The sequence below is a fragment of the Typopeltis vanoorti genome, chromosome 15 (genome assembly GCF_054136105.1).
Source record: "Typopeltis vanoorti isolate ZY-2024b chromosome 15, IOZ_Tvanoo_1.0, whole genome shotgun sequence".
NCBI lineage: Eukaryota > Metazoa > Arthropoda > Arachnida > Uropygi > Thelyphonidae > Typopeltis > Typopeltis vanoorti.
In genome coordinates this window covers 85,577,849-85,596,468 of record NC_143563.1, presented here as the reverse complement: position 1 = coordinate 85,596,468, position 18,620 = coordinate 85,577,849, and the positions used below count along the sequence as shown (strand labels likewise).

The window sequence follows — 18,620 nt, the reverse complement described above, 5'->3', positions numbered from 1 at the left end:
AAGTAACTTAGCTTCTAGAACCTAATTATTGCGCATGTGAGGGAGGTTAATCCTATCTGCACTACCAATTGCGTGTGTTCTGCTGTCCGTTTTGAAAAAGTTGTTTTTCAAAAACAACTTTAATGGTCTGATACTGAGAAATTAAGAAATAGCATTTATGAGCTATTCAAAAACATCAATGCTCACCGTGGATTCAGAACTCACAGTCTGTAGGTTATATGGGTTCGCTGCTGACTCCACCAAAAGTGAGCTGTAGCCAGAAAGAAATAAGAAAGCCCTTGTGCAATATAGAGAACAAAAGGCCTGATGGTATTTCTTTAGCTGTTCTGTTTTGCTGTTTGGTGTCATCTTATACTCTCTCATTTCAATAATATTGATCCTGAGGCTTGGAAATCGGCCAATATCCAAGCTGTTCCTAAGAAATATGGGAAATCGTATTATCAAATTACCGTCCTACTGCTTAACTTCCATTCTTTCCCAATTAATGAAGAAATCAAGGAATAGCGAACTTCTGCACTATCTTAAATCTCCAAAAATAAATTATGTCACCTACCTTTGGACAAAACGCATGGAATCGAATGAAAATTTATAGCATTTGCTAATGATTTTCAAAGCAATTTGATGACGTTTATCCTAGAGGTCCCTCTTAAAACTTAGTGAATAGTTTTCTCTCTCTTGTTACACGTTACACTACGGTAGATAGATTCTCAAGCCTTTCAATTAATGATGCAGTATTACTAGAATTAGCTCTTTTACCTGCCTGCTCTTTCTATATATCAAACATCTTTAATAAAGAGAACTTAATCCATCCAATGATGCATTATCTTATTTGACAAATGCATCTTACATAAATGAACTACACTTCTAGAATATCCAGTCATCAAAATGTAAATGTTGGTCATCTGTAAACATTTTTACTGTGTAGTTCTCATTCTGCAAATACGATGAGATTGTTGTTCTTAGGATAACTTAAGCCCTTTTTTTTAATTTTTTGTCTCCTCTAGTATAAGCAAATCAAAAGTATTGTCAACTTACCACCAAAAAATCAGGTCTTCTGTTTTGCTAAAAGCGTTACTTTACCTCTGAACAACTAACAATATACAAATCGCAAAATTTACCGAACCATTACATATGTAATGTTCTCATATTTGGAGAAATGCCCACAAGTACTCCCTAAAAATGATTCAGCATACAGAAGAGAGAAGTTAATGATCAATAACTCATCGACTCTCCATTTATCCTCCCCCACCCTAATTATGGAACTTAGCCTAAGGAAGGGCGAGATCTGAATGGATGCAACTTAATGCAGCCGGCTTGCCGTTCTGCTACATCGCTCTAAGAGTAAGTATTTTATGTCTGTAGATATGCGTGTTCAGGGGACCGGTCTCTATGCTTTGAGTGAAAACCCCGAGATCCTTACAGATAAAAACCTCCACCCCATCGTATGAGACTGGCTAACTCACCTTTAATTGAAAAGCTCTAATGAAGGTACATCTATATACATAATATTATTAAATTACATGAAATATGTAATAATGGACAGGGACACGCAACATACAGCCTCCCCCTGTTACGTCACCCCCGCCTTCCCGTGGTGAGGATTTGTTTCAACAAAAGGGACTCCAGCGAGCATTCCCGCTGCAAAAGAATGCCTTCCTAGAGGGGAATGCCAACTAGACCCAATAACTTTCATCGCCCGATGAAACAACAACACCCTGCTTATTGGGGGTCTGAAGAGGTGAATGCTAACCTCATTAATTTCGAGAAGTCATCAGTAAAAACGGGTCACAGATAGAATACGGGTTCGAACCGGTCAGTAACGAGTCGGCAGGCTTCCTGGTCAGCTGTTGCATAGTCCTACCTCTGTTAGATCATCCGGAAAGGGAATCCGAGAGGTATGTAGGAGGAACTGTCGAGATCATTATGGTAAGAAAAATGGTCGCTCTCTATATGGGTATTATGTTCAAGTCAGCGGATGTCTCAACTCTTTCACCCAATAATAAAGCAAAAATGAAACTGAGAAACAGTGACATTGACATCAAAATAAATCTCCATCAAAAGCGGCCGTCCATTTAACCAAATCGAATAAATCAAGCACAATATTCCAGAAATACCAGAAACACTACACAAAAGCACTTTCACATCTACTTAACAAACATCTGAGGCATAAATTCTATCATAAATAAGGTCCATCACCACTTACAGATCCACACCAGACCTCCTGGGAGAAACACAAATTGCAGCTTCATCAGCCACAATTCACTTTCAAGGGCCAAATTACATTCTATATACAGTAATTCATTTTCGCCACAAGCGTAGCAACTCTACCTTTGTGAGATCAGAAATTACCTGCCAGAGAATGCTAAATTTAGAATGACCTACTTTTGATCTCCTTTGCTCAAGGTTTCCTTGCCCATTTAGCAGTGTTCATCTGCTACATTTACCGGTCTCCAACCTCCGAAAATCAATCTGACATCTGACTTCTTCACTTTCCTCTCCATGAAACTCTCTATCCAGCTATCCAAATAGTGGAGTCACCTTCCTAGGTGACTTCAATGTCCATAGCTTCCCTTTACGAAGATTAATCAAACTAGACATGAAAATGAAGTTTTTTTCCTATAAGCAGTGACCTCACGCAAATCATTCATCTACCTACCCGAATTCTTAAAACCTGTCTCCATTTTCAAGTATTCCTGATCTTTTTTAACCAATCGTCCTAACATTACCGCGTGTCGTTTGACACTACAAAGGTACCAAGTGGGATGACTTCCAGAACTGCTACTGTTCCTTTCCATAGCCTGGCTATTGCTACTGCTCTTCTCACCCAAAAACCTGCACTGAGCGAGTCACATAAATCATTCTCATTGGCATAAAGCTCATCATCCCTATTCTATCCAAATTTCTTGTCTACTTTCAAGCCTTGGTTCACCAAAAGGTGTATGAAAACAGTTGAAAGAGAAAAACAATCTAAGCTTACCGTAGGTGGTTGCAACTAGAATCCTGTATGCTGAAGTGCGCAACAGATGTAAAATAACCAACAGGAATAAAGACCAATAGCAGAAAACTCGCGTCCTATCCAAGTGGAAGATGTGCCTTCTACCGTGCAAAGAACAAGGCCATCAACGAAATTGCGGCTCGTAATGCGCTTCCATTTCTTTCTCATCCTGGTGACACAACTGTTAAAGCATCCTAAGATAAAGCTGACCTCTTGGCATCACTCTTTTCCTCCAACTTTTGCATAGATGATGAAAGTAAATCTCCTCTATCCATGCCAATAACTGAGGGCCTTATGTCTCCTGTAGTGTCTCGGAAAAAGATATAAGAATACTAAATAGACACTTAGTGAACAAATACTGGGCACTTAAAAATCTTCTGGTCCCGATGGCATCTCTCCAATGGTATTCAAACGTTATGCTCCAGGGCTAACAACTCTCCTCTATTGTCACTTCATTCTTCCATACTCAGCTGGCACTTATCCTAACATATGGAAGCAATCATATATCCAATCTTTTCCACAAAAGGGAAATAAAGGCCTTCCGTCCAACTACCAACCAAGCGCAATCACCTCAATCCTCTTCAGAATAAAGGAGAAAGTTATCAAAAGTCAACTGGAGGCCTACCAGTTAATCAGCGATCTGTAGCATGGACCTCTAGTTAATCAGCAATATCTAGTGTCCGCCAATCTAGATCACGGCTGATCTCTTAGCCTATATAACTCACCCAACGAAAGATTCGGAGAAACTTGCGTGGTTACTCTTGGCAAGGCCAATGTTTTCGATCGTATAGGTCTGCTTTGCGAACTGCCTACCTTCAGTCTACCTACCATCCTCTGTAACTGGATAGCCAACTTTCTCCCTTGTCATTCGCTGCACGGCATGGTGGCCGTCATTCTCTATTCAAGCTTTACAACCTATCCAGGAATGCCTCCTATCATTTACCCTCTTTCTCCTATTCTCAATCAGAACAAATCCTATCCACAGCTTTGCCTATGAGAGCACATTCCATTTATCCTTCTCTCTCTCTCTCTCTCTCTCTCTCTCTCTCTCTCTCTCTCTCTCTCTTTCGTAAACCACGTAATTCTCAAAAATCCCAAGCTTCGAGATCTGCAACGAGTGCTTTAAACGCTGATCTCCATATCGCCCTTCGGTGAGGCAATGATAATCTGTTCATCTTCGATACCACCAAAATGCAGTCTTGCCTTTTCTCTCATAACAAACATTTCAACTCATATACTCTTACCCAATACACAAATCAGTAGACAGGATCGGATTTATCTGCTTGGATTTACCTCCAGCACCTCCTGACATAGAACACATCATAGCAACAGCTTCTTTAGCCTCTAAAAATCTAGACATTATTTTCTGCTCAAGAAACTACGAGGGTGGTCTGAAAGGTTCTCGGCCTAACAATGAAAAAACGAATTTATAATTTCAAACTTATTTTTATTTTTCAACATAATCTCCCTTAAGACTAATACGTTTATTCCAGCCATGCTCCAGCACCATTATCTCGTCCCTGTAGTGGTTCTCAGTAAGATCTGCAAAATACCCCTCTACAGCTGCAATCACCTCTTGATTCAATGAAAAACGCTGACCAGCGAGGAAGAGTTTTAGTTTTGGGAAGAGATAGAAGTCAGAGGGATCCAAATCTGGGGAATAGGGCAGATGTTCAAACAATTCATAGTGCAGATCCCTTAATTTTCCCATTGACAAAACACCTTTGTGGGCAGGCGCATTGTCCTGATGAAAGATGATTTTTTTCTTCTGCAAAGGTCTTTTCTCACGATTTTTTTCGTCTAGTCTGCTTAAAAGATGGGAATAATATTCCCCGGTTATTGTTTTACCCTTTTCAATATAATTAATAAAAAAATGGCTTTAGCATCCCAAAACACCGATGCCATGACCTTTTCCTACTGATGGAACCGACTTTGTCTTCTTTGGCGCTGAACAAGCGGTTTCTGTCCACTGTTTTGACTGTTTGGATTCTGGTGTGTACTGGCGAATCCAAGTCTCATCCATAGTAATAAATCGACGCACAAAATCAGTTTTATTCTTGTTAGAACGCTCCAAGCACTGTTCAGAGATTTTCCTGCGAGTGCGTTTTTGATCTGCTGTGAGCAAGCGCAGCACCCATCTTGCGCAAAGCTTTTTCATTTGCAATTCTTCATGCAAAATATATCCTACACGTTCTTTTGAAATGCCTATAGTCTCAACAATTTCACGCACTTTGACTCGCCGGTCATCCAATACCATATCGTGCACTTGACCAATGATTTCTAGTGTTGTTACACTTTTTGGACGTCCTTCACATGGATCATCTTCAAGGGTGGTACGAGAACTTTTAAACTCAGCAGCCCATTTCTTAATTGTCGAAAACGAAGGAGAAGAGTGCCCTTAAACTTTGATGAACTTCAAATGAATTTCTTTTGGCGTTAAATCTTCTTTTACAAAGAATTTTATAACCGCACGATACTCAATTGTATCCATTTCAAGGGATGCAGACAATACTTTTGCTTCAGACAGCGGTATAAAACAAACTACTTGATAGAATAACTTGCAATTTCAGATGCATGCTTATGACAGATGTACCAACCTAGAAAAAAATCTCTTGCGGATAGTCTTGCATCTATGGTCGAGGCCGAGAAATTTTCAGACTACCCTCGTATTGTACGTCCACCCAACTACTATCCCTATACAAATCCCAACTCCGCCCATCCTTATAATGTTTGCAAATTTGGAGTGGTGCATCTAAATCCCCTCATCTAAAAATATCTTGATAGTGTTCGGACGTTCGACTCATAGTTGGCCCTTCCTCACAGACTAACTTCAACCCTATTTCAAGGACGCATTGTTTTCGGCTCTAAGTCTCTTCTAAAAGTACTTCCATTGTCACCGCTCCAGTGAACTGGCAAATATTCCTCCGCTTTCTGTTGACCTCTGAAAACAAGTGCAGAAGCAGCCTTCAGTACAACTGTAAACACATTGAATCTGCTTCTTCTCTTCCTCATTTATTCCATCTATCTCTATCCTCTGGAACAGCCTTCCTCATAAGGTGTTTCCCAACAACTTCAACAATAACATCTTCAAGAAATATGTCTATAGATGCCTTTTTTTCTCAATTCTCAAGATAATGTGACAGTTTTTGCTTATTTATTAGACTATTTCGAGAATTTTCAACTATCAAACTATCTGACGTCTAAATCTATATTTAATTGCAACATTCTTGAGAAAGATATATCGAATAAGTATAAAAGGGTACATGAAATGCTTATGGGGAAAAAAATGTTCAAAATAGTAATGAAAATAATTAAAGGAGAATTTCGAGAAAAATCTGCATCCGAGCCCACTCTACTTTAATCTGGTAAGTGGTTGAGTGCTAACGTTTGTATCATTTTCACATCATTCACCAAGAAAACAAATTTTCATGTTAATACTATCAGTGAAAAAAGAAGTTTATTTTTAATCAGATAAAAAATTTAATGTTTTTTAATTTTTAATTAAAAAATAAGTCAACCATGCTTGCGAAACGAACAAGAAATTCAATTTTGGAACAGATTAGACAATTTAATCTGCCACTTTATGGAAATTAAAGTTTACACAGATTATATAATGATCATTGTGGAATGGATCCACGTTTTTGCAATGGCAAAGTCGCACGAGTAGAGTAAATATGCGTCTCATGCTGACGAATACATCTCTAATTAAAAGCAATCGAGTTAATTTTTATACGATTGCATTGAACATGCGATGTACTTAATATTTATGAAAATGATTATCGCTTTTCATCCGTGTTTAATAATGATACAGCGCAATACTGGGATTGAGTAGGAAAAGCGCTATTTTAACTTCACAACTGCGATGATTTAAGTGATAAATTGAGAGAATTATTGTTTGCTCATTAAATGAACAAACAATACATACAGAACAGTTGATTTTCTTTTATCGTTAAATTTTAAATGTTCTTTTTAAAAAGCTTCTGTGCAACACAATTGCAAAATAAGTTATACACAAATAGATATTTTATATATATATATATTCTTTTAAAAATGTTTTTGCTAATTTAATGTCACTAATTCACTCTAAAATGCATGACTGAGAAAATATTACGCAAGTGAATAAACAGAGTAATGAATCATGCCTAAAGCAAGAAATGATGCGTGAAGATGCTTTGAAAAGATAACAGGTTGCACAAAATTTCGAAAAAGCATCCAGTGAGACAAAGATGACCAGAAGAAAGATAAAAAAATCCCCTTAAGGCTTACAAAAAGTGTAAGGAATTCATCTAGAAATATAAAAACAACGCAGGAACTTATTTCGCATACCATTTTGAATAATCTATTTTATTGTATTCGTCAGTTATTAAGTTATTTAAAAAAATTTATTAAAAAAAGTTATTAGGTATTAAAAAAAATCATATGCATAATCTCTTCATCAACTAATTTCTTTTCCATAGATAAGAAATTAAAAAAAAAAAAAAAAAACATTTTACTATATTTCAAATGAGGATCTCACAGTTGAAACATATGTTGAATAGATCGCATACAATTGTACAATTTTCCTCTATATCATAGAATACTTAAATGAGAGAGAAAGGCTAGGGCCTTTTTCATTTATCTATAATTATCCCTTAATCCTAAGAAAATCATAACTGCATCTATTTATGTGTGACTTAGCCTTATTTTAGTCCAAAACAGTATCTTTTTGAAGAGTTCAACCCTATCGCTATCGCTATCCCAATTCTCTATCTGTGGCTAGCCAGCCACAGATAGAGAATTGGGACTTCTAGTGTCTAATGTGATAAAAGAGTTGGACACTATAGCCTTAGTGCATTCGGAAGATATGTCATTTCGACCAGAAAGACTCCGATTCGGATCTCATCTGGAACCTAAGAAATATTTATAAAAACTTTTTTTTTTTAATTTAGGACGCGAGTAACTTTATAAGGACTTTTTAAGTGAATGCCGTTTAGCCAATTGATTCGAAGACGACAAGAGTTTCATCTCCTGCCCACAGTCCACAAGAACACATGGCACTAACAGGCACAATAAACTTCATCATAACATTTTATGAGAATCCCACCAATGAACGTTTGCAAACTTATCTTTCATAAGTTCCTGAGATGAGCTATGGATGTTAAGTACTCCGTAAACCCTGTCTGGAAACTAAACATTGAACTTTTTTTCAAGCCACTCCAGACATTCCATAAGCAGGGCTGTCTTATATAGGGCAATGAAAACTGCCTATTACTTAAATTTCAACTAACCCACGGTTCTCAATTGCAGAGGAATTAGTAACCTCATACGAAGATGGAAAGAATTTATTCTTCCGCAAAACAGACAAAAATAGTGTACAGTTTCAGTCAATAACAATTTGGCGGCAATAAACATGTTGAACAACCTTCCCATATGGACCTCGCGACAAGTATACTTTATATCATCATCCATTAAGCAGAAAAATGGATGGAGAAAAATTCTTTGGTAACCCACTTCCCTAACAGTAGACCCAAAATATGCTAACAATTACAATGTAACTTAAATAAAATACATTGATTTTTTAATGTTTTTGTTACTTAAAAAAAAAAGTATTTCATCTCGAAATTTATGTTAATGTTTCACTAGATATTTCCCGTGTTGATTCCCTAATTTTAATTTTGATTTTTTCGATTCGAAAAGACATGAGTTCGATTTCTTTCGTGACGAGAGGGCTTTTAATATTGAAGGTGAGTTAGCCGATCCCATACGAAGGTAGCATGATTTTTCTCTGAAACTAGGATTATTCCCCTCCCCTCATACAATTAAATCGACCATGAGAACACGCGTAATTTACCTACAAAAAATACAGGTAGATGACGTTGTGTGTTGAGGGTAGTAGTAGTAGCAGCTGGAGATTAAGTAGGAGAGATGATAAGTTGTGTATAGTGGAGTAAAGTGTCCTCCCGCGATGAGTCCTTGGACTCCTTGGAAGTGTCACGTAATAATAATAATAATAATAATAATATTGTATTTATTCTTGTCTTTCCTGAAGAAAATCTTTACTCCTTTCGAAAGTGGCGTTTTCGTTTATCTTGATCAGAAAGCACGACCTTCGAAAAAGGCACTAGCAAGCCACTCATGGGAGGATTTCGATTTGCCACCTCCGATCAAGACTCTGACTTTGATCATTCAAAATGCCTCTTATCTAATATTTCATCTGATTTCGTTGTTATCTGAGCGTTTTTACCTCACGAAAGAAATAATTTTGAAATAATTCTAAGTTTTGTTTACAGTACTTCATTTTAATATGGTTCTGCCACTAATACCATACGGTAACTCATCCGATTTTGTTTAAAATACACGGAACGAATGGTTTCTGTTCATTGAAGATTACAACGAATTCTGAAGATTACAACCGCAGATTCAGGCGAATCAGCTCGTGGCAATTTTACAACTGATGATTTCGAGAGGAAAGTGGATACACGTTCAAATTTAGTTTCGCGTGCAAAAGGGTCACGTGATAGCACTCAACAGGATAAAATGCAAAAAGGCTACGCTAAGCGAAGTTTGCTTGAACGAAGTTCTTTTCTTGACGGAATAAAGTTACAAGCTTCAATGTCTTGTAATCTCTCAAATATATCATATAGATCATTGCACGAGGGAAAGAATTTGTGGAAAGCATGAAGAAGGCTGCAGAATTACTGATATTGCCAGAGAGTTTGGATTCTCACATAGCGTTGTATTCCGAGTTCCGGACAGCTTTTCAAACAAATGGAGTATGTTCCAGACGTTTGCTAACAGGTTACCCTCGCTCTACCACGGAACATGAAAACAGATTCTTGTTATGACATCAAAACGTACTGGACGCACCGCGGTAGGTCAGCTTGCAAGTCGGCTCCATTCAAGCTCAGGTACGCAGATATCTCGACAAACTGTGGCATGCTGTCTGCGACAAGTAGGCATATACGCCCGAAGGCCTGTAGTCTGCGTCCCTTTATCCACAGCTCATCGTAGAGCACGTTTTCAAATGTTGTATCCCTAAAAATTGGATAAGACACCAATGGGCTAATGTACGCTTTCCAGATGAGTCGTTTTAGTCTTTCCTCCGATTCTAGACGACACTGGATCTGGCGTGAAAGTGGTACTGCTTACCATCGCGAGAATGTTCTTGACAGAGGTAGATACGGCGGTGATGGGGTCATGATGTGGAGAGGCATTTTGCTTAATGGACACACCGAGTTACAAGTGCAGGAAAAAGGGACTATGACTGGTGAACGACACTGCAACGAAGTTCTTCAATGTCATGTTCGATTGTTCAGTGGTGCTGCAGGCGAAGAATTAATTTTTATGGATGATAATGCCACACACAACATCGTATACGAGCAGCGGAGATACTTCAGGAGACCGTGGATATTAATCGAATTGAGTGGCGAGCACGCTCGCCAGATCTCAACCTCATAAAACATATTTGGGTTGGGATGCAATAGAGAGACGCATTGCTGTCTCGAAATTCCGCTCCAGAAAATGAACAAGGCCTTATCCTTGCTCTGAAGGAGGAGGAGTGGGCCAGTTTGCCTGAAGAACTCCTGAATTACTTGGTGCTAAGCATGGTACGACGTTGTGAGAGTTACATCGCAGTTCGAGGTGAACATATTCCATACGGAAAGGTCTGCATAGTTTTCTCTAAGTCCTGTATATTAATTCCTTAAGTACATCCTTAGGAAAGTCTGTAACTTTTTCAAAGTATTGCAATTTAATTTGTACGAAATGTATAACACATTTTTGATACTACAATTTATTAGTATAATATATGGCAATAACTTTATGTCCACATATATGTGGAAATGATGGTTCATTATTTTTTGAAAATGAGTGTACTGTTTTAAGTTTTCGCATTATAATTCCCATTTTCATTCTAAATGTATTACTGCAGTTGATCAGACTATTTAAAGTCTTGCCATGTTTGCAAAAAAAATCTCTTTTCTTAAACAAACTATATTTGTTAAGAATAGAATCTGCATGCAGTAAAACATTTCAGGCCAGTAACCCCTATTTCAATATCTGGTTCGTGATCGTTTTCATTATTTACTATAATCCATAAAAAATATAAACAAGAAAGAAGATAATATGCCTCCACTCCACAGATTTAAGCATCAAACCACGCTCCTCTACATCTCATCTTCAAATTATAAATTACATATTCCTTTTTCTTTAAACCTGCTCTCATCTTTGCGCACATCTTTGCATGACATTTATCTATAATCTTCATATTCATTTTATTTCCATTGTTCTGAAGGTTCGGAATTCAGGTGGCACTCGTGTTTATAACTACCTTATTTAAGCATGACAAGTCAAATATCATCCACCGGATGTCCCTTTTTTATTTTGCATATCCAAAATGGCTTCTTATTTTTAGTTTTTACATCTAAATCACTTTGATGCCTTTTGATTTTCCTCACTAATGTTCTTTCCTGGAGAAAAAATTTTTACTTACTTTCAAAATACTTCTATATTCCTTTCAAATTCCTCTCACAGACTTCTCTTTAATCTTTTCAATCAACTAGAGCAGTGCTTCCCAAACTGTGGGCCACGGCTCCCTTGGGGGCCGTATGTTTTGTTGAGGGGGGCCGTGAAATAATGAAACAAATTTAAAATGTTTTAAGACTAAGTAGATTTTTTTATTTTAAAAGAAACGTATTCAACTTTTATTATTTATTATTTCTTTTTTGTTATTTTTTTATAATTTAATGGAAAAATTCACACATTGGTGTTGGTTCACAAACTTTGATTCCTGCGTATTTCGGCGCTTAATGAATATTAGTAAATATTGCTTATTCATATGTGTCATTTCAAAGCAGTGGTTAATTGTATTTACTTCGAATGCTCTCCAGGGAAGCTCCAAATCTTCCTCTCCCTTTCATCACGCGTTCGTAATCAGGGACTGTTGATATTGACTGTCATCCGAGCTAGTTTTCTGTTACCAATAAAAGTTTCGCATATACTTCACACATGAAAAATAGCTTAAACAAGTTCATGTGCGGAGATAGTAACTCGCTTGCAGTGGTAAACAACACCCCTCCCTAACAGCCACTATACTGCAGAGGCAATAAAAACAAGTACTTTTATTATGCCAGTGAATAAGGTATGAGGAGTCTGTGTAATATATTTCTCAACAAATAGTGCAATTAGAGACAACTGGGATAAAAACACACTAATTAATGAATCGCATGTCCCCTCATACAGAAACTATGCTCTATAGACTGAAACAAAACCATATGTTGCATGAGCAAACACAGTATCTAACTAAAAACTATTGTTATTAATTAGATGTGTGTGAGTTCGATTTCCCAAGGTTTAACACGTTAGGTTGAATAAAATTCAACCGAACGTGTTAAAATTCGTAAAAGTGTTAAAACTAAGTAATATATATATAATGAATGTTATGGCAGTTTCACATATGGAATTCGGTTGAAGAGAGTTATCATTTCAACTCAATTGTCAGCTATGTTTTTATCTTTCGGTTGTGCGATCTTTTGTTAATACCACACCAATCATATGCACGTTTTAATAACCTGCCTTTGCTGTCTGTTTCGCGTTAGGCTTAATTACCTTAAAGGGAGAAAAGTCACAAAAGAGAAAAATGTTCCTGGTCCGGGGATTCCCTTATTCAGGTAATATTCACTAATTTCATGTTATCAGTCTGTGGTGTGCCAGTATCGGTAAGTGGTGATATTATTTGATCTATTCTACGTTAAAAAATTTAACCCTGAGATGGATAAGTAGCTGATAAAAAATAAAAAAAATTCCCGCGAACAATCAGAAGAAGCAGAAACAGACTAAAAAAAAAAAAAATGACAGTATTTCATATTTTACCAGAACAGCCCGCATCGTCTTCAGAACCAAACGGTAAGAGGCAAAAACTGTAATATATGCATTTGATTTTTGCAATATTCGCTGGGTATGTTTTGTATTGAATACAAATACAATAAATATTATAATAATATATCTCTCTATTACGATTTTTTTCGAGGGGGACGTGAAATATTTTAATTTTGCAAAGGGGGTCCTGACATCCAGAAGTTTGGGAAGCACTGAACTAGAGAGTATGTGCTTATTTTTCTGTTTCAAATGTTACCTGAAATCACGCAATTACTTTAATGCGTATATTAATAGTTTCCTCAAATTTTGCCACTCAGTCTCTAAGGTATAGATAGTTTCTTGTGTTTAATATAGTTATTTTTGCCAATCTTATTAGTGTGTTTGAGCCCAAAGAACATATCTTTAGAACTAAGTTATCATTTCCTAGTTGAAATTCTTCCTGGTCTTCTCATGTCTGATACAATGTGAAAAGATTACTATTCATGATAAATAATGTAGCCAAAAATATTTTAAAGCTTATTTGTCCTTGTATGTTATATCACATTAATTTATGCTCTTCTTTATGCTTGATCATTGTGCTTTGGTAAAGAAACGAAGTCCGTATCGAGAGAACAAATCCAGAACGTTTATCATTACTATTAGTTCAACCTTTTTCCTGAAGCGTTCTAAAACGTCGCGACTTGCCCAAACTGGCTTTCGTAACCAATTTTTGTAACTTTATCCTAAGATCGAAGGTGGATTAGTCTTATGCCTGAATATATATATATTTTGTCTGTAAACTGCGTGTATTATCCTGGTTGCATGTGGAAAAACCCTGTTATCTTCGTATAAAACTGACAGTCCCGTTCAATTGCAAAGCCTGATAAAGACTGTTGCATCCTAGACGGTATTCATATCTCAACTCTTTCCAACTAAAGTGCTTCGACGAAATGCGCGCTGAATTTTGTTAAAATCCATGCAAAAATGAAAACTTGCAACAGCTTATTTATCATAGTGAAACTACTACACTACGTTGACAAACGTATTTAGACACCTAGTTGTGGTAAAAAAATGCGTTTTACTAGTTACATTTCTAGTAACGAGTGGGACCAGCTTTGGCCTGGATGACAGCAAGTACACTTCGGGGGGGGGGGGGGATTTCAACCAATTTCTGATACGTAGCAACAGAGATATTCTTTCATTCCATGCGCAAAGCTAACCCATTGCTTATGCTAATGCTGTGTTTTGAAGGACAGAATTTAGGGTTATAATTCGTCCCAAAGACGTTCAATAGGGTTGAGGTCTTAACTCTCAGCTGGCCAGTCCAACACTTCAACGTTCTTTTGTGGTGGAAACCAGTCTCAGACATGTAGTGCAGCATGACATATGCAAGAAATATGCAAGAGTCACTGCCGAGGTACATGTAGTTGTCCAGGATGTCCAGGTAGCTATCAGACGTCACGGTTTTGGGCACGTCCAACAATGGACCAAGCCCCCATCCAACTGAAACACCCCATACTATTCCGAGCTTCCACCAAACTTGACAGTTGTAATGATGCAGTCATGCCGAAACCGTTCCCCAGATAATCTCCAGATTCAAACACGACCATCAGAGTGAAACATTTGGAAGCGTGATTGGTCGCTCCACACCACCCGTTTCCAATCATCTATGGTCTAGAAAGGGTGTAAAAGACACCTTTCCAAACTTCGTTTGGCGTTGACTCGGTGATGTGTGGCTTGTTCGCAGTAGCTCTGCCGTGATAACCTAAGGCATGCAACTCTCTCCAGACATTTCAAGTGCTGACAGATGTCCCCGCAGCCTCAAGGTAGACTTCCGCCACTGATGACGTACGAAAAGCTCGAACATTCCGAGACAGAACTCTTCGATCTCGGTCAGTGTTTGGCAGCCTCCCAAGGCGTTTTCCTGCTGTGATAGCACCATCAACTTTCCATCGACGAATGGCATAAGCAACGGTGGATTTCGGTATACTCAGACAGGTAGCAATGTCACGGACAGAAAGACCACTGATGTGACACCCAATTACCATCGCACTTTGAAAGACTTCCAAAGTGGGATGTACGTGGCATCTTGACGTCGAGTACAGTGCAAAACATGCAGCAATTTCCACCTTTTATTACCAGACACGTAGACACTCCCTGAATATCTGCATGTAGTAGGATCCAAAATTTCCAATGCAGGTAAGGTGTCCAAATACTTATGTCAACATAGTGTATAATGTCAGTGTTTAAATCATACAAAACAGAAGGTTAAAAGCACGTACACACACACACACACACGATAAATAATCTTCATATGAGCAAGGTTAATTTTCATTTTCGAGTACCTCTTTGACTCAGTCAGTAGCTATGATGCGTTTGGTCGCAAAGATCCAGGTTCGAGTGCCATTTGAATGCAAGGAACATTCAGAAGTATTTTAACTGTAGGTAGATTAGCACGGCTTAATACGGTCGGTAACAGCAAGATTTGTTTCTTCCCTAGGCGAATCAGCCAGAGAACATACTCATGAAGAGACACAGCAGACCATGGAAAACAGATTATCTGCTCTATCGTATCTAACATTAAAGTTATAGAAAGTCCAATTCCTTGGTTGTAACGGGCCAATGGTTCTAATACGTTAAAAGAAAGACAGGATAGGATTTTTATTTTAGCTATATTTTCTGATCATTTTGATCGGATATTCACTTTCTGTTCTTAATGGAAATCTTTATCAATCATTATGCATATAATGTTACTGCTTCCACATGCATTTTAATAAGAACACAAAGAAAAACCTAGAGAAGCAATGAAGCGAGTGATTACCACCGAATGCCTCCCGAGAGAGCGCATTTTCGAATCGTAAAGCAGGAACGACGTAGCCATCCCATACAGAAATGGAAATGTGTTACCGGAGAAAAAATTTCGATTGTTTTTATCGAAAGAGATTCTTCTAAATGCCTTCAAAGAATAACTGCGCTCTAACTTCTTCAGGGAATATTGTCTTTATTAATGCAAATGAGACTGTAGCTGACTTTGCATGATACTCACGTGAACTATGAAGGAGGATAATTTCTATATTTTAAATATATACAAAATAATTAATGCTTGCACCAAGATTTAGTCTGACGATTAATTAATATTTTAATAATAATTGCTAGTTTATCCTTACTGCCAAAGCCTCTCACTGTGTACCCAGCAAACAGGTGATGAAAAATGCAACTAGTCATATAAATTTAGTAATTAAAATGAGAGCTAAAAATCATGGATTTTTAGCCTTGGTGTTTTGCTCCTGAACACGTCGCTAGGAGAAAAAATTTAAGATTAAAATTTAAATTCAAAAATATCTGTTAACTTGCCATGGACTTGATTTATTTTTTCCTGATGTGCCAAGAGATCAAGGGCGTTATTGGAAATGTTAAAAATGTTGTAAAGGAGAAAAAAACTCATTTGTAATTTGAAACATTTTTAATTTTTCGTTTTTAATTTGAAACAAGCGAATGTAAATTTGCAAAATAAAATTCTGAATGCTAATTCGTGTTTAGCATTCAGAATAATTTAACAGAATAGGGCGTGTTTTAACAGTTTTCTGCATTTCAGTGTATTTTCAATACTACAACCGATAATGAAAATACACTGAAATGCAGAAAACTGTTAAAACACGCCCTATTCTGTTTACATAAATTTAAGCTTCATATTGGCTGAAGAGCAAACATAAAAGACCCAAAGTAATACACCATGCAGCAATGGCTAACGAAAGCTAAAAACCTGCAAATCTCAAGTGCCATCTAGATATAAATCAGGATGCTCGCCGAGATAAAACCACAATATTTTCTGCGGAATGCGTTTAACACTTTCATTGCCAAGCTGAAAATTGGAATTTCGTGTGGTGGCCAAATTTTTTTTTTTATTATTATTCAGTTAACGACGTCCACGCGATAACGCGTGATCGACCGTTTGGTAAGAACTCGCATCGCATGATCGCGCGATATCGTTCATTGTCAAGCTGAAAATTGGAATTTCGTGTGGTGGCCAACTTTTTTTTATTTTTTATTTAGTTAACGACGTCCACGCGATAGCGCATGATCGGCCGTTTGGTGTGAACTCGCATCGCGCGATGAGAGTTCTCACCGATATAGTTTAACATGTTCATTGTTTGGCAATGAACATGCTAAACAAGTGAAAGTAGTAATGTTTGCAGTAGGAAACATAAAGAAGGGTCTAAGAGTATACTACCAATGATCCAGCAACCAGAAAATACCGATTCAAAGTCAGTTTAACAGTCCAAGCAGCTTGGTAATGTAAGAGGCTGACAGGGATTGTAACTGTCGTTCTGTCTTACAAACAGGACACAATTGGTCAGATGATAGCTACAACAGCGTCTATAAACAAGCATGTCGGAAATGCCGCAATGTATCGGACTTTGTTAATGGAAGGAAATAACAGGGAACATAAAGATTGAAAAAATGTCTTATTTCCAGTTGGTCCATGCTGAACAGCAGAAGCAGGCTACGTAAACCACAGCAGCAAACGAAGGGAATCAGTAGTATCCAAGATTTTGATTTGTTAAACAAATGAAAGAAAATAAAAAAATTCTCCCAGTAACAGACCAGAAAATTGTATATTTACAATCCGTAAAATTTATTAGTTCGCGACTTGTTTTTTCATAACTCATCTCTAACGATGATTGTTCTAGTAATGCATCACAAAATATATTTCATGACTAACAGGACACATCTTTTAATTCCAGAAGGGAGGAGGGCTATTAGGTTGCTAATAGTTCTTGTGTATAGTACTGCTTCGCTAATAATGATATGACAGCAGACCTTCATTATAACTTCACATCGTCGATTTTCTTGAAATATCTCCCCTTTGTGACGGTTTCACATATATATGAATACATATATACACAATGTAAGGAAATGTGCTCTTGTCTTTAAAATATCTGATCGTACTTTCAAATAAATTAATTTTTTTTCTATTTTCCGTGTTTAGAACAAGATGAGTCATGCTACCTTACCACAGTGTCTTCGCTGCCTCGAGTGGAGTGCGGCCAAGGTTTGAGATGTGTAACAAATGAGCAACACATTGCAACTTGTCAACCAGGTAATACACTTTAGATTCATTTCAACAAAATGTTAATACAAAAAATGTAGATTTATATGAAATTAAGTCATAGAATATTAACCACAATTAAACTGTATTGATATAATTAAATAAGTACCCTTTTTCCAAACAGTAAATCCAGAATATAACTTAATCCTTGCACCAAATCATGACAACAAGAGTTAATTAAACTTATCGAAAACGATTGAAAAAAAAAATAACTGTAGCCTCATCATTCCATTTCGAAGAATCGAAAAAACCTCATCAGGAACCGAATATGACGAATGCCCTTGTCAGTCATAATTTAAATATAAATTGCCTTAACGATATCCGTCCACACCGTTTCATTTTGCGCGGGGGGGGGGGGGAATAAATAAAAATGCGTGACTCAGCACATACAAATTCGAATAACGTTATCAAACGCTGTTCGCACGAACACTTTTCCCATCCCATGAGGTCTTGGCCTTAATTATACCCGAATGTAGTCATGCTGAGATACTTAATGGTGTGCTCTTTCGAACGCTCGCGTGAATACCTTGCAATAATTATGTACTCTAATAAATGTTTCCCTGAAACCACTAAGAAGGCGGATATGAAAGAAAACAAAACTAGAGTGATAGGGCAAAACTTTTTGACCCTTTAACCTTATGCGTCGCATCACATTATTGGACCACCTTGTCTGTTCCCACG

At 37.3% G+C, this 18,620-nt stretch overlaps 1 protein-coding gene across 1 annotated transcript in view; it reads left to right on the top strand.

Annotated features, from left to right (window-relative positions):
• Positions 1 to 18,620, top strand: part of LOC150098950 (uncharacterized) — a 52,730-nt gene that overhangs the window by 3,082 nt on the left and 31,028 nt on the right. The window contains exon 2 of the mRNA XM_090404990.1: positions 17,820 to 17,930. Within this exon, the coding sequence (XP_090261116.1) occupies positions 17,820 to 17,930 (111 nt within the window). The remainder of the gene's footprint in view (positions 1 to 17,819; positions 17,931 to 18,620) is intronic.